General features: G+C 47.6%; 1 protein-coding gene across 1 annotated transcript in view; it reads right to left on the bottom strand.

Moving 5' to 3' along the window:
• Nucleotides 1–1,335: 1,335 nt before the first annotated feature.
• sntb1 (syntrophin, basic 1) overlaps nucleotides 1,336–17,673 on the bottom strand; it is a 30,389-nt gene continuing 14,051 nt past the window's right edge. The window contains exons 3-7 of the mRNA XM_029259901.1: nucleotides 13,070–13,277; nucleotides 9,405–9,541; nucleotides 8,051–8,247; nucleotides 2,990–3,180; nucleotides 1,336–2,601 (exon numbers count right to left, since the gene is read on the bottom strand). Of these exons, the coding sequence (XP_029115734.1) occupies nucleotides 2,509–2,601; nucleotides 2,990–3,180; nucleotides 8,051–8,247; nucleotides 9,405–9,541; nucleotides 13,070–13,277 (826 nt within the window). The 3' untranslated portion in view covers nucleotides 1,336–2,508. The remainder of the gene's footprint in view (nucleotides 2,602–2,989; nucleotides 3,181–8,050; nucleotides 8,248–9,404; nucleotides 9,542–13,069; nucleotides 13,278–17,673) is intronic.

Raw genomic sequence — 17,673 nt, 5'->3', positions numbered from 1 at the left:
TGTCTATGATATGATTGTGAAAGTATATGACACTGTTTGTGGGAGCTTCAATGACAGTATTATAATATTGCAGGTGGCTAAACTAGAAAGTTATTTTATTACTTAATTTCAGATAGAATTAGTGGCAGTGGAAGCTGCTACAGATTTAAGAATGTTTTTTCAGTGTTTTATTGCATCAGGACATTGATTCTGTTGATGCGTCCTTGGGGAACACAAGTAGTTTCCTCTATCGAAGCCAGTGTTCTTAATAAAACCAGCCTCTGTTTCTGCACTCATTAATATAAACAATAACATATTTCTACAGCTTCCAAGTTACACAACGATAGTTTTTCCTGACCATTTTAAAATAATATTTTCATATAAAATTAATTACTTGGAAGATATGGTATGAGTGTCATTTTTACTGGCAGCTTTCTGTGACCGCTGTCCTTAGTGCTGTAATTGCAACCTTCCTGTTTTTAAGATGTTATGTTTGGGAGTTTGCAAAACTTGATGAGTGTCCCAGACTCTAGTCTGATCTAGGTTTCATCTGGCAGCCACCATTAAACCTTCCAAATTTTCAGGTGAGGGCTTGTACATTCTGTTCTGAAAGTAGTACTGCAAGGCTCAGTCCTTGGTCTCAAAATATTTTTATATTAGATAGTTCTATCTTTTGGTCATAATGGCAAGCACACCACAGGTAATTTGGATTAGACTGTGTTCCATTTTAGTAATAATTTCATTTTTTGGGGGTTGAGGATTACTAAAGTACTTTTTCATGCTGAATATAAAATTGTTGAAGCTGTAATCTATACTCATGAAAACACCTATAACAATACAGTTTAAGGACAACAAGGTACAGTATTTCCTTAAGTTTATTGACCAGTTTCCATCCTTTAAAATTATGCATAGTGTATTTGAGGATCCTGCAATGTTGCAACCAAAACAGGAGTTCATTCAAAAATACATTTCCTCATATTATGGAAAAAGCTTTCATGCGAGTATTTCACATTCTGAAATTTTAAAAAGTAAAATTAAATTAATTTATGGCTGTTTCACAAAAAGTTTTTTTGCCAAAGTATATTTTAAAAATTGCATTGGACAATTAATTTGAGGCTTCTACACAGAGCCCAATGCCAAATGCACATCATGCAATGTCCAATATGATGGCAAAGAAATTCCCCAAAAGGACAAATTTAATGATACATGTTTCCATTCTGGCAACTTATTTTTCATAATTGGAGGTCACAATATTTCCTCAGGGAAAATGTAAAAATAAACACAAATTATCAGGTTTTTTTTTTTTTTGTTTTTGTTTTATTGGACTCCTAGAGAAGGAAACTTTTTTTTTTTTTTTTTTTTTTTTTAAAAAGCTAATTATATTTGCTAAACAGTTGATTTCAGCATTTTGAAGCACAACACAGCACACGCTGACTCTGACCTGCTGGCCTCTCATCTGCAGGCGGAACCCTCTAAGCAACTGTCACGCCTTGCGAACAGCGCAGAGAGACGCTCTATACTGCACAGAGTCTTCAGTTCTAATTGCTTTGCTAACTTGGAGACTGTGCAGTCTTTTTTAATTTATAAGTCCATATTCAGTGCCCTTCAGTCTGCATTTCAATAGTGTGCTGAGAATTAAAACGGGAAACACCCACGCCTATTGAAACACCGGTTTGTTTTTGTGTCTTTGTGACAAGTGTTTACAAAAATACAACTCCATCAAGTGTGACTTTATGGAGTTTTTTTTTTTTTTTTTTTTTTTTGCATCTCATCAGATGCAAAACTCTATAATACAATAAACTGTACACTTCTCACAGATTCCACTGGATTGAGGTGTGTATTGTGATCATTAAAATTTTTACGCACTTGTCATTGTGTCTGTGAGAGTCGATCTTAAAAATGGTTGTTAGATTATAACATTAAAATATTCAAAACATGGAAAGGAAAAATGCATTTGAAAATAAAACTACTAAGGACATTTTAGGTTTTAAATAATATAGAATTTGTGTGTTTTGACAATGATTTAAAAACTAGCTTAATCATTCGAATTACCATAGCTGCCAGAAATGTTTAGACGGTTTACTGTAAGATCCAAGCAGTTGTCACAACGGCATTGCTCCTCTATCCTTACTGAGATTGTCGAGGTTAGTCCTAAACGCTCAGCGGACACCTTCCCCCCCGGACGTGTCCCATGGCATGGAACGGCTGCTAAGTAATACTTCCAGTATTCGTTTTGATTCCACAAACAGGTTAGTGTTCACTGCAATTATTGTGCTAAAACACATAATTTTTTAACAATAACTGAGTAATCTGTAGCGTTCATAATTTGACTGCATATCCCCACACGTGTTTCTATAAATATGTCTAATTTAGTACGTTGTGGCTTAGATGTCGATTGGATCAGAAGCTGATCCTCCGTCAGTTGTGCTCGTGCACGATTCTTTGGCCCGACGCACACGCGTCATCTTGGCCGGGCGTCACATCGATGTAGTCCATGTCATCTCCGCAATCTTCGCATCTTGAGACTCCTCAGGCTACCAAGCCAAGCCTGGCGATCTTTGCAGAAAGGAATGAGTGCAGAATGAACACAATAGGCTTTGGGCAAGAGTGTAGGTCCAGTTGCTGAAAAAAAGATTATATATATATATATATGAGGACCACAGTACAAGACTGTACAACTTACATTTATAAGTTGATCAACTGCTGCCATGGGTCTAAAGTTAGGATTTTAAACATATATGTGACTTTATCTACCGTAGGCCTTTATATAAAGTCCATCTAAATAGGTGGAACAAAATGCAGTATTAGTCAAAAGTTTGAGCACACCTGGGCAACCCCTGTGTGGACAGAAGAGTAAAAGCAAGGCAACACACAAGTGTTCTACATCTCTGGGAACTGCTGCAGAAGAGCTAAGAAGACATGGAGCCTCATTTCCTCATCAGACTTATTCACCACCAGTTGGTGGACTCACACTTTTTACTGGTAATGTAATGAAAACTGGAGTACTCACAATTTCACCTTCCTTTCCTCCAAAATCCAAGTAGAGCATCCTGACCCCGTCATCAGAAGACATCTTCAGTTTTTCAAATGGGTAGCTGAAAAGTGGCTTCATCAACATCCCCCCCTCGACCTCGGCCAGGACTGAGAAGCCTTGCTCATAGTGGATGGTTAAGCGGCAGTCCTGGTTCTTGTACATGCAGCCTGCGATGTGAAAGTGGCATGGTCACACCCGTACCGAAGCATGATGCTACGAAGCGTGAGTCTTAGTAGACTGGCCTCAAGTCAGTTAAACGCGGGCATTCGTAATAGAATTAGCTCAGTACTGGTAGAAATCAGGGGTCTGCTTTTAACAGCAGCCTGGTAAATCAGAAGGTTTTTCATTTTATCAAGATTTTAACGAAAGCATAAGTATTTCCCATATCTGAATTGTTGTAAGTTAGAGGTTAAACACAACCAGACATACAAACACACAGTGTATTTATTCATGTAGCTGACACATTTCTCCAAAGCAACTTACAGTTATTTACCCATTTATACAGTTGGTTAGTTTTACTGGCATAACTGAGGGTAAGTACCTTCTCAAGAGTACTACAGCTGGAGGTGAGACTCAAACATGCAACTTTCAGGTCCAAAGGCAACAACTCCATCCACTACACTACCAGCACATCCATATAATTTTTCACAGTGATGTGTTTACATGTATATTTATAACAATTATACAAAATATGCTTTAAATAAATGGAATTCCATCTAGGCTACATGACCCCCCATGTGGTGTTAATGCAGTGATTGCAGCACTATAAAGGTGCCTAGAAATGTTATTCTGAGTACCTGCTCCGTGTTAATGGAAATATTTGATTTTTACTGCCTATAAGATAGGGGGTGCGGTGGTGCAGTGGGTTGGACCGCAGTCCTACTCTCCGGTGGGTCTGGGGTTCGAGTCCCGCTTGGGGTGCCTTGCGGCGGACTGGCGTCCCGTCCTGGGTGTGTCCCCTTCCCCCTCCGGCCTAACGCCCTGTGTTGCCGGGTTGGCTCCGGTTCCCCGTGACCCCGTCTGGGACAAGCGGTTCTGAAAATGTGTGTGTGTGTGTGTGTGCCTATAAGATCAGCGATTTACTGCAGTTGTGACATCAATTTTAAACTCAACTGAAAGTGTTGGCATAATTATTTTTACATTTATCCTTTTGCTGTCAGTGAAACAAGGCATTATAGTGGTGAACAAAATATCCGTTGCTATGACGAAGGCAAAATAATTAAAAGTGATAACAGGTAACAGCTTGTTTGAGGGCAAAGTCTTGGCTGCAGCATCAAAATGCAAGAAAGTCCAGATGCCACTCATGATGGTAACTCCAAGTGACACTTATTCGAGAAACTACCTGCCCCACAATCCAGTTTCTGTCTCCGTTTCCTTCAATTACAAAGTTGTTATATTATCCTGGATTCTAAACACATCCGAGGCCCTATAACGAATAAAAATGACACAAAATGACGGCCACGTAATTTAATGCAGTCTGACTAGTGGATAAATTTGGTAGAAACAGAAATTCATCAGCAACAAAACAAAGCTGCCACCTCTTCAAACTTCCCGTCCAAAGGTATAGACGTCTTTCATATGTGACAGCAGTTTTCGGCTATGTGCTGCTATATTCTGGGATAAATGTCAGGTCGGAGGGACGTTGCGTTCCCAAGACGATCACACGAAACATTCGAAATCGGCTCATTTTCGTGAACCATTTTTGTGTCGGTTTTTCGACGATAGCGTAGATGTTCGTGCCTTTTTCCTACAAATGCGCCCGGCCCGTCATCGTACGTTCCGCAGCTTTCCGTTGCGTATCAATATCGATATGAGTATTCTCATACTTTCTATCGCGCTGCTTCGTACCGTCTCACATCTCGCGTTGGCGGCGCTCGGACTCCTCCTCGATTTTCCCCTAGCTGCAGGTCATCCGCTTTAATTTTCTTTAAACTACTCGATTCGAAGGATTACGTCCCCATCTTCCCAACGCCTACGTTTTTGGAGTCAACCTGGGAAAGATTTATTTCAACGGACAAGATCGGTTATTCTGTTCGGACTCCTGCTTTGTTTACTCGCCAAAAAAAGCAACTGAGTGCAATTTAAGGAAAAAAAAAAAAAGGTATCCAAATATTTTGGAATGTGGTTTTGTGTTCCAGAACCCGTTCTGGACCCGTTTCCCACTACTCCGCAGTGAAACACTACTCCCCGAGACTTCCTCTCCCAGGCTGTCAGTGTGTTTCCCAGCAGCGGCGATTCAGACTCTCAGGTGCTTTCATGCTTTCAGTGGCCGACAAAGACTCGGCCTTTCAGCCCCAACGCCGGGAGGCGAAGCGCAGGGACGTCCTCTAAGGAAGCCAGATCGGGTTCTGTTACTATAACGACGACCATTTTGACGTGGGAATATACAGCATGTGACATTTATGGTGCCTCCACTCCCCTGAAGAGCTTAAATCTCTCCTTTGGACAAAGTCCATGCCTGGTTGAAAACCTTTTTTTTTCCCCCCAGACTTTTCAACTTAGAGAAAGAGGGGGAAAAAAACGAGTCCCTCTCCTTCTCGCATCGTTTCCGAGCCAATCTGCGCACCTTGGATACACGCTCAAATAGCTTACGGGCCAAAGCTGCCAGAGATAAAAAGATGATACGGGCCGGAGCAGACGGCGTGTTTTGTCCGAGTGTCCCTCGCCGGAAGGCCCGGCGCGCAACGGAACCTCACGGCACTAGGATGGCCGCTCTCGAACCGATCCCTGTTTTCTTGGAAGCCGGATCCAGGTTGAAGGTTCAAGGCCTCTGGCTGGACCTCGCAGAATCCCAAAACGGGTAACGACGCACCATCCGCGTCCCGGATGGGTTTTTCCCCAAACGCAAAAACAAAACAGCTACCAACAGCTGCAAACAAAAGGCTTCTTCCTGACCTGAGGTTAATTTACTCCAGGTGTCACGCTGTGCCACATTTTTCATTTACGTATCTGAAATGCCGAGGGGGAGCGCGGCGGTGCGGCGGGCTTGGCCTCTGCCTGCTCTCTGGTTGGTCTGGGGTTCGAGTCCCGCTTGTGGTGCCTTGCAGTGGACTGGCATCCCGTTCTGGGTGTGTCCCCTCCCCCTCCAGCCTTGTGCCCTGTGTTGCTGGGTTAGGCTCCGGCTCGCCGCGACCCTGCTCGGTACAAGCGGTTTGAGACAGTGTGTGTGTGTGTGTGTGTATCTGAAATGCCACTGTGTCCATCTGTTCTTCTGCAGCAAAAAAATATCCTTGGCATTTGTGGAGCCTCTAAAAAGTCCACATTCCTCACATTCTGGAGGGGAAAATGCCCTTGAAGGCTTGAGAAAATTAATGTCTTAAAATAACCATTAAAAGAAATCGAAAGAAATGCTGTTGTTGACGGTGTTTTATGTCGCTGTTGATTAAAAAACACTCCGTGATGTATGGTGTCCAGGGAAAGGACGTGCGGCGTGGATGATGCGTCTTTGGTAATGGAAGGGCCAAGGTGTCATTTTCATCCTCAGCCAGAGCTCCCTTTCATTAATATTTCCAGAATAAAAATGATCGGCCTTGAAAAATCATAGGTTACAAAGGAAAGGCATCAGTGTGAAGCTTTTACAAAAAGGCCAAAAATTCACACCCAGATGTTTTTTACCCCCATTGGATGTTTAACATGCTTTTTAAAAAAAGGCCAAACATTAACAAAAATTCTCCTTTAGAGGGCAAAAAAATATCCGGTTGTGAATTTTGGCTTTTTTTTTTTCAAAAAGCATGCTAAACATCAAATGTAGAAGGTTAGATTGATCCAGAAAGGAACCATCTGAGGTTTGATCCATTTCGGTCTTGGCCCTAGTCCTGCAGAATTCCTCAGAAGACCGGCCGTGTTTTTTTTTCTTTTTTAATGGTAACAGCAAAGATCTGGGCGATTTCGCAGCAATTTTCCCAAACTGTACAAATGCATCCTAATATTAGAGCAATGCATCTCAAATGGGGAGGTATTTTATCACCGGCAATCAACTTTCAAATGTATATTTTGAATTATATAGTGCATGTCCTAAACATCATGTGTAATATTTAAAGGAAGGGTTTGTTATTCCCCTTTGACAGAAAATGACTTGAACAAACATTTGTTTTCATTTTTTTTTAATTTACATTTGATTTTGTTGCTTGGCAGAAGCTAGTGAGACGATATTTTCTTTATGCCCGTGCTGTTAACTTCATGGTCACAGAAGAATAGAACTATTTTCCATTATAAAAAAAAAAAAAAAAATGCAAGTTTTGTTTTGGGCTTCCTGCTGAAAGCTTACAGGTCTTTGTGCGAGTGTCACGCGGGGAGGGTGCAGGTTGGGTCCCGGGTTCGAGCGAGATGAGGGGGCTGCCCACGAGAGCCAAAGATCCGTTGCCCCCTACAGAGGGACCACCCACGCCAGTGCTCTAAGGGGCATTCCATTCTAAAAATGGAAATTGCTGATGTCTTCCATATGGGAAAGACAAAGCCATCCAGCCCTCTCCCCTGTGTCCGGTTCCATCGGCATTCGCGTCGGGATGGAGAATTTACAATCTGTCCAGGAATCGGCCTTCGACGGGGCGGAGGGCGGTAGTTGGCGGCCGAGCAAAAGCACGCAATATAAACGATCTTGCTGGAGGCTGGAATGCCCCCGCATCTCTAATTCAGACCAGAAATGCTGCTCCCACCCCCTTTTTTTAAACAATCCGTCTCCCTCTCCGCCCCGTCAGTGTGTCTCTTTCCAACACCTGCTGTCGCGAAGCGAAAGAATATCGCTGCTTATCGTGCTCCTCGGCGTTGCGGTATGACCCGAATCACACCGTCGGGCTGAACGCACACTCCAAGAGCCGGTACAACCTTCAGCAAAGCGGATCGGAAAGTGAAACTTTAAGAGTGTGAAAATGAGAAAACGTGCCGTGTGCCAGACCACACCGGCCTCACTATCCGCCGGATGACTCTCCTAGAGCCTGTAGGTGCCCTACATCACCCCAACACCCTGACCATAGCTCCACCCCCTGATCATAGCCCCACCCCCAACTGTGGGGTAACCGGTTCCGCTGGTTTACTCACTGGTGGTGACCTCTTTAATCATCTCGGCAGAGGAGTGACAGCCGGTCACGATGTGCCTGGTCCACAGTGACAGGTCCTTGCCGGTTTCCACCCTGAAGTGGTGGGCCTCTATGCCCAGGCGGGTTCCGGTCCGTGTGGCGAAGGAGAGCTCTCGACCGGGCTGCGGGGAGCCCCTGTCCGGTCCGGAGTGGACCAGCCTGAAAGAATACAATCAGTTTGTTGTACTTTTTCCACATAACAGACATCCTTCTCACCCACCACTGGCATAACATAGTAAAGTTACTACAGTATGCCTGTGCTTCATTCATCTGTTGAGCAGACACCTTTCACATACACACTGGTTGGTGGCAAACCGGAGCCTAACCCGGCAACGCAGGGCGCAAGGCCGGAGGGGGAGGGGACACACCCAGGACGGGACGCCAGTCCGTTGCAAGGCACCCCAAGCGGGACTCGAACCTCAGACCCACCAGAGAGCAGGCACAGGCCAAACCCGCTGCACTACCGCACCCCCATTAGGGCACATTTCACCTTACATTTATTTACCCATTTACACATCTGGGTGTTTTTACTACATCAGTTCAGGGTAAGTATCTTGATCAAAGGAGCAACAGCAGGAAGTAGGATTCAAACCAGAGTCCTTCGAGGGCAAGGCAGTGGCTCTACCCACTCACTATACCACCTGTGTACATAAATATAGAAATATCCACGCGTTCATACACACAGAGGGTGTTCAAGCAATTCAGCTTGGCGTGTTTGATCAGAGGTCTTAATCGCCACCCCACCTCTCACTATTCCACCCCTCCCAGCTCTGTACGTGAGCTGAGGGCTCGTAAGTTCACGGCAAGCCTTTCCATTCGTTTCCTAGGAACCTGGCAGAGGCGCGTCGTGAGTCACCGTTGCGGTAACGCTGGGATCGCGCTTTCCCAAAGACCGCCGAGGAACGCCAACGGTGGCAGAGACCGAAGACGGCAGACGGGAGGGTTTAGCGAAAGGACTCAGTAACCGCGCGCACACAACACGCACACACACGCAGTTTAGCGGTGCATTCATTAATAACCACAGTCATAAATGTATAAGCCTATATAACACAAATTTACCACAGCAGGTTAGGTGGTTAAAAGCTGTGTACAAACTGAAGGTTGTTGGTTCAAATCCCAGGGTGACTGTGATACATACCTATAAGTTCCAGTAAAAATCCCCTGGTATATCAACTCATCAAGCACAATATGCTGCTTTAGATAAAGGAGGCAGCAAATTAGTAGGAATATTGGCACTAATTATTTGTTCAAATGGAAACTAGACTAACACCATTGAACGGCTCCACGCAGGCCTTTGGAGGCAGGGGGCAACGTACCGTGTGGCGAGCAGAGGGTAGGTGTGTGCCGGGCTGTACCAAGCCTCTTTCACCCGGGGCATGCTGTCGTACAGGAGCAGGTCCTTCTCCGTCACTATCACCAGCACCGGCCTCCATCGCCGTTGGTCGCTCTCCGCCTGCAACACAAGACGCAGCCTGTAGGAGGCGCCGGAGGGTGGCTGAAGGGGGCGTCGCTGGTAACACCCGGCAATTTCAAGGAAGATGCTGGAGCCCCAAGTCAATGGTGGAGGTGGTCCATTGTTACATTTGCCCTTGATTACTGTGTGCGCGTGTGTGTTCGCGTCTATTTGCATGTTCTTTCAAACTGTGAAAAATGGGGATTGTGCTCTTGTGCTGGCAGCAAACAAAGTGCCTTTTTGCTTCATACCTCCTTTCATCGTCCACACTCACTGCATCATTATCTTGTCTCTAGAAGCGAATATGAGCTCCTCTTTTTTTGCCGCTCCCCCTAAAGTGCCTTTCACTATATTGAATTGTTTAAATCCTCGAATAACAGATTTATTGCTCGCTCTGTTTGTCTTTCCACGGAGGCGATGTATTTAATTACTGTGACTCGACGGCCGGGCGGCTCGTGTCAGCAGGTGGTCGGACCGTCTCTGCAGACCGAGGACAGTCCCGAGCCAGCGTTTAATAGGGCCTTTCTCAGAATCAAGTACATTTCAACTAGCTGTTAAGTTTATAGATGTTTAATTAATTCTGTGACTGCTTACATCCTACACTCTGCACACATTCCAAGAAAGCAACGCAGGGAGCTGGTTAATTGTTAAACTCCATCATAAACATGTCTGTAATACCACGGTATAAATACCATCATCACTAAGGCCTCACTGGTATCCTGTCCATGCTGTACTCTGCCTCATGCCATATGCTTCCGGAATATTCTATGAACCACCGTGATCCTGCAGCGAAGGGGGAGCTATTGATGGATGCCGATTGATGGAACGGATAGGCGGATGGGCGGATGGATGGATGGATGGATGGATGGATGGACGGATGGGCGAATGGGCAGATGGATGGAGGGATGGGCAGATGGATGGATGGACGGATGGGCAGATGGATGGATGGGCAGATGGATGGATGGATGGATGGATGGATGGGCGGATGGATGGATGGACGGATGGGCGGATGGATGGATGGGCAGATGGATGGATGGATGGATGGATGGATGGATGGATGGGCGGATGGATGGATGGACGGATGGGCAGATGGATAGATGGATGGATGGACGGATGGATGGATGGGCGGATGGATAGATGGATGGGCAGATGGATGGGCAGATGGATGGATGGATGGACAGATGGGCAGATGGATGGATGGATGGGCAGATGGGCAGATGGATGGATGGATGGATGGATGGATGGATGGATGGATGGACAGATGGGCAGATGGATGGATGGACGGATGGGCAGATGGGCAGATGGGCAGATGGATGGATGGATGGGCAGATGGATGGATGGATGGGCAGATGGGCAGATGGATGGATGGATGGATGGATGGATGGATGGGCAGATGGATGGATGGATGGACAGATGGGCAGATGGATGGATGGACGGATGGGCAGATGGGCAGATGGATGGATGGATGGATGGATGGATGGATGGACGGATGGGCAGATGGGCAGATGGGCAGATGGATGGGCAGATGGGCGGATGGATGGATGGGCAGATGGATGGATGGATGGACAGATGGGCAGATGGATGGATGGACAGATGGGCAGATGGGCAGATGGATGGATGGATGGGCAGATGGATGGATGGATGGACAGATGGGCAGATGGATGGATGGATGGATGGGCAGATGGATGGATGGATGGACAGATGGGCAGATGGATGGATGGACGGATGGGCAGATGGGCAGATGGATGGACTAAGGCTTTTTCATACCTTCCTATTAAAACGCACAGGAATTATTGCACTGCACACTGTGCTTTGAAGTACAGCCTCCCCTCGAAAGTAATACTCTTCAATAAGGAACAAAGATGAATTAATAAACAAAAAACTCCACACTCGGAAAAGGCAGAGGAACCCGTATTTGATGAATATCCGAATGGGTGGAATCAAACGGATCCTAAGAACCCTGCGTGAATTATGTACGGAAGCCACCGCATAATGCCTCAGCCATTTTCCCTACAAAAGTGCACCGAGTTCTGATTATTTCATTAACCGTAACCGCGGAGGGTCAGCGGCGCCGACTCGGAGAGGCCGAGCGCCTCGTCCGTCGTCTCGAGGTGCGGCGCGGGAACGGGGTTCCTCGCGTCGAGCGTCAGGGCCACAGACGCCTCCCGCCTCGCGCCGTCCCTGAGACGCCGTTTGATGTGGGAACCCCCCGCGCGGAACCGCGGTGCGTTCGGGCAAAAGACGAAAAGCAGCGCTTTTTACGCTTTCGTCTGAACCAGCCGCCGCTGCGCAGCACGTAGCCCTCAGATCTGTATTAGCTCACATTTCATAAACACGTTTGCGACAACCGAGTTCGGCCTTTTCGCGCGGCCCAACACATCAGCGGCGGGGTGTAAATACCATACAAGCATCTCCCCCATCACGCGCGGTCTTGAATGCTAACGGAGCCCGTTACCCCCCCCCGGGACTCCTGGACCGTGCAGCTCCAAAGGCTCCGCTCGCCATCAAAAGGGCTAAATAAAGAGTGCGGCTCTCCCGCGGTGCGTCACGGCCGCGGATCGGCGCCGACCACAAACGAGCCCTTGTTGAAAGGTACGGTCGCTGCGCGGGGGAACTCGGATCGCGGCGGCAGCCGCTCGGCACACTGGAGGCTTTTCCCCTTCCTAATTATTCGGCAAGATGGTTGAAGGGGTGTGCTGGGAACGGGGGTCGGTTGGGGGGGTGGTAATGAGAGACATTAAGTGAGGGCCTCATTAAATTCTGAAAAGTGGCAGCTCCGCGGACCGGCTGGAATAGAGGGAAGCCTCGAGTAGCCGTCCGTGCCAAAGCCCCGCTAATGAGAGCGCGATGAAAAGAGGATTTAATAAGAGAAGAGCTGCGGTCACGTCGAGGAGAGTCGCTCCGCGTCAGCTGCTACTGTAGCCGAAACAGACAGAGCCACAGAGTCCTCTGGCTAACAGTCTGGAGAGGCCTCCGCTTCCTCGCTTTATTATGGGGGGGGGCTTATTATTGTGGTATTATTGTGGGAGAAGAGAAGGCTTAAATACAAACACACACACACACACAATGTTGTCCTCTTTTATAAAACAGACCCCCAGTGTCTTTGCTAAATGAAAAGTGGGCACTCCCCCCCACTATATTGAGGGGGATTAGCTAAACACTGAGATGTGGAAACAAACCCCCCCACTCGCACATCAAAGGCATAACTCTCCATTAAGTCAGGCTTCCATTAGAGCAATTAGAATACACAAAAATCTCTGCACGTAACGTGTTTTTGGGGCGCAGAAACGCAAAACCGCAGCCCCGCTCAATTACCGCCGTCTCCAAATGAGTTTTTACACTGTGGATTTATGCTCGGAATGTTTTTTTAATTTTTTTTTTTTTTTTTTACTCTTATTACACAGACGTTGCGTTAAAGGCTGCATGATCTAACTCGCTGTTTGCATAACAAAATCAAAAGTGAAATGAACAAAGCAACCCTTTAAAATGGTAAGAGAAAAGAAGCGCGATGCACGGATGTGCGCGTACCTTCTCCGCAAGCCATCCGAGGTGGCGGATTTCTCGACTCCCGGCAATCCCAGTTCTCCCCGTTTGCTCTTTGACCTCTGCGATCACCTTGGGGATGAGGCCGATGGCAGCGGACTGGACGGCCGTAAACCAGGCCTGTGCGGCAGTCGTGTCCTTACACCTCAGTACCACGGTGTGTTTGGCATCCGGGGAATGCAGCTCAAAGTGCCTGGAGACGCAAAGAAATCCATACAGGCATTTACTTTACGTACATTTATTCATTTGGTCTCCAAAGTGACTTACAACGTTGCGGTATTTACAACTATTTACCCATTTATACAACTGGGTAATTTTACTGGAGCAATTCAGGGTAAGTACCTTGCTCAAGGGTACTACAGCTGGAGGTGGGGGTCGAACCTGCGACCCTTGGGTCCAAAGGCAGCTAGGCGACCAGAGTTTGGTACCCAAAGGTCAGAGTTGTGAAGCTCACCACAGAGACCAGACTAATCACTACGCTAGTGGATTTAGACCCAAAGGTTGCAGGTTCGAGCCTCACCTTACATACAGGATGGAAACAGCAAGGTGCTCGAGGGTGTTACTGTAACCCTGACTCCTGTCCCTTACTGTAACCTTAATTCTCACTCTACCAATAATCACAACCCCCCCATGATAGTGCGGCGAAGCAATGGTGTACATGGACTTCAGTAAAAGATGACTGTGTCTGTTCTAAGTCTCCGCAGTTCATGATTTAAAGCGCTTCCTTTGGTTTGAAATACTAAAATAACTTCCATTTTCTTACTGTATTTTCTTAAAACACACCTTCGCAAGAAACTTACAGTTAGTGCTACTTATTTTGTTTCAATTAATTACTTGGTCCAATTCCAGATTATTTATTCAGTCAGTAATATGTTCAAAACAGTGATTTTCTTGTCTAGTTCAGGGTTGCAGTGGTCCAGAGGCACAGGGCATGAGGCAGGGTACACCCCGGATGGGACGCTAGTCCATCACAAGGCAGTCTCACACACACACACACACACACACACGTACGTTGTGGGCAACTGAGACACCAATCTGCCTGAAACACATGTCTTTGAACTATGGGAGGAAACCAGAGCACCAGGAGGAAATCCATACAAAGACAAGAACATGCAAAATCCACACAGGTTGAGCTGGATTTGAGTCGATATCCAGACACCCACCTCAGGAGCTGTGAAGCACAAGCACTACCTGCTGTGCCACCCAACAATGCGTCAGTCAGTTATTTTTATTGACTGTTCTCTTCTGAACAAGGTGACAAAGAGCACTGCATAGGTCTGTAGTTCGCAATATAACTCAGCAGAACAGAAATGCAGACAGTGTGAAATATGAAGATACCAGGATGGGTGAATTAAATCTGCAAAGCGAGACGAAACGGGAAGAATTCGCATCGTTCGACGTGCGGGGATCCGGATAAGGTGTCTCCTTGCAAAGGTGGTCAAGTTGTAGACGGGGGGAGATGCTACCGTCGTTCACGGCAGAACTTCCGTCGCAATGACTTGAATTCATCGCAAAAATTATTTATTGCAGTATATTTGTTGTGCTGGAAAACAAAAATCAGAAAAAGGAGAAAGTTGGAGACGGACCTCCTTTTGTATTACTCGACCGCTATAAATTTTATCGTTCAACGTGATGTGAGACCACGTCCAAAAGACCGGCTGTGTAAAGATGAACCGTCGTATTTGAAATGCTTGAAATGGGGGGGGGGTGCACAAATGATCTTGCAAGAGTTTCTGGCGACGAATTTCGACCCGAGTGATGGAGCTGCATGCGGTTCCTCAAACGATTCTCGCATGTTGTGATGAAGGACTAACTGCCAGTGAGACACAGGAGGAGGAGGAGGAGGAGGAGGGTATCACTATGAATCTATCTCGTTGGCGGGCAACTTCTGCCTTGGACCAGGGGCTGTGCTGCACATGTTGGACAGACTAAACAGATCAGCTGCGGGGGGCTGGGGGGGTCCATTTTTAGCTGAAGTCCACTAGTGCCAGAACCGCACAGGGAGCCTTTATTAAGCTGTCAGCAGAGGAGGCACGCCGGCCGTCTCGACGTCCGATTACCGCGCCGGACTGAATGGACGGACGGGCTTCTCTCACACGCTGCGAGGGAAGCCGGACGCGGGACACCTTTGCGTGCCGCGTAGCTCCACGCGTGCGGCGTGAACCGCGTGCGAAATGACCGCCGACCGCGCTTCCGCGATGAAGAAGGGTTTCCGCAAACGCTTCGTTCGGACAGACCGGGCGCGTAGCCGCACGGTCAGCAAATCTGATACGGTGAAGGCGGTTCTTGATCGTTTGGGGTTATGAAAGCAGCATGGGAACGGGCCGAAGAGGAACTACGATTTTTAAGCGCGGTACATTCAGGGTACATTGAGGAATATAGTCAGATGTGTAACGCAGAAAATTCTGGAACACGGAACTGAAAAGGCTCGACTGATAGGTTTAAAGACCTGTTTTGATTTTTTTTTTTTTAAAAGAATCTCATTATATTTACATTAAAGCAAAGTGCTTTGGTGGTGGTGCAGTGGGTTGGACCGGGTCCTGCTCTCTGGTGGGTCCAGGGTTCGAGTCTTGCTTGGGGTGCCTTGCGACAGACTGGTGTCCTCTCCTGGATGTGTCCCCTCCCCCTCCAGCCCTGTGCCCTGTGTTGCTGGGTTAGGCTCTGGCTCCCCATGACCCTGAATGGGACAAGTGGTTCAGAAAGTGTGTGTGTGTGGGGGGGGTGGACTGCTTTGTTCCTGCCCACAGAAATACACACACACACACATTTTCAGAACCGCTTGTCCCGTAGGGGGTCACGGGGAACCGGAGCCTACCCGGCAACACAGGGCGTAAGGCCTGAGGGGGAAGGGGACACACCCAGGACGGGACGCCAGTCCGTCGCAAGGTACCCCAAGCGGGACTCGAACCCCAGACCCACCGGACAGCAGGACTGCGGTCCAACCCACTGCGCCACCGCACCCCCTTCCCCCACAGAAATAGCTTGATGAATTTGAAAAAAAAAAAAAAGACAAATGAAGGAAATAAAGTGAACTTTTTGCATGTGACTGCCTAATGAAATGCGGGGGGAAGCTGTTTTTTGCAGACGCGTCGAAGGCCCGGGTTTCTCAAGATCGACAGGTTGCGGTGCGACTCGATTTCGCCGACCGGCTTCCTGTGGGCGGTCCGGCCCACGCGCGCGCCGCCCTGTCGCCACATCGCCGAACGCGGTTTCGCTTCGCCGATTATGTAAGCGAAACATCTCGGACTCCAGTTCGCCCATCGTAAAACCGTGAGCTCCGGCACGGGGTGTCGGGCGGCTTTGGGGAGCTGCGTTCTGCTTTGTTCAGGATTTTTCCCTCCTTTTTTCATTCCCATCGAGGCGATCTGAGTAACAGAGATGACGGTGGTCAAGAGGCTGTGAAAGATATTGCTGTCAGTCTCCCTTCGGAGGGGTCTTGGAATATGGCCGTACTTTGAAGTCCTTTTTAATTCGGGTCTTTGAACTCGTCCCCGTCCTCTTTGATGCCGGGAAAGGCTGCCGACTCGAACGGCACGCCGTACTGGAGCGCTGTGGAATCCCAGGATCCATTGTGTTAAAAGTACTGCAGTGTGAACCGCGGCCAGCGACAGCGCTGGGACTTGTTCAATAATCTGTGATTTCATGGCCAAAATGTAGTAACACATACCGGATATTTACACTGAAAGGAGCTGACTGCAGGATGACCCAAGAGGGATGTCAAAAGTCACCTTCCGCCAAGTGATCTCACGTCGCCCCGGGACAGCGGGAATTTGCTGACTCTGGTTTCTTAGAAATACCCCATCATAGTGTAACTGACATGTACATCTGTATGCACCGGTCATGTCTGCTCTTGTCTGACTGCTGATCTGGAGACCAGTTGACTGGTGATACTCCAAATTGAGTAAAAAGTTTACAGAGCACATACCAAGAGAAATGCAAATAGCAGGGTACTTCACAATGGCTCCCATGCTCCTTTGCGTGTTTCCATTGAAAGGCAGTCAGTCAGTCTATAGGGCCTTCTAATCCTCGCTGAGATTCAGTTAAAGCAGTATCTGTGTGTAGCATTTAATAATGATCCAAGCTTGAAGAGCTATATAGGGGGAGCGGAGGAACAGTTCATAGGGAAATACACACAGGCGCACACACACACACACACACGCACGCACGCACGCAATGTCCGCAACCACTTGTCCAGATGAGCCGAAGCCTAACCCGGCAACACAGGGTGCAGGGCTGGAGGGGGAGGGGACACACCCAGGGCGGGACGTCAGTCCACCGCAAGGCACCCCAAGTGAGACTCGAACCCCAGACCCACCAGAGAGCCAAACCCGCTGCACCACCACAACCCCCTGGGGGAATACAGTGCTGCTTAAAACTATGTGAACCCGAGAGGGATGGTCATCATTCTTATATAAAACATTCAAATAAACTTACAGAACCTAAATGTAAATTCTTAAAATAACTTATAAAATGAATAAATGGTTATGATTTAGGGGGGCGCGGTGGCGCAGTGGGTTGGACCAGGTCTTGCTCTCCAGTGGGTCTGGGGTTCGAGTCCCGCTTGGGGTGACTTGAGACGGACTGGCATC

The sequence above is a fragment of the Scleropages formosus genome, chromosome 18 (assembly GCF_900964775.1).
Source record: "Scleropages formosus chromosome 18, fSclFor1.1, whole genome shotgun sequence".
Taxonomy (NCBI): Eukaryota; Metazoa; Chordata; class Actinopteri; order Osteoglossiformes; family Osteoglossidae; genus Scleropages; species Scleropages formosus.
The sequence above is the reverse complement of the archived record's forward strand: the minus strand, read 5'-3'. Positions and strand labels throughout refer to the sequence as shown.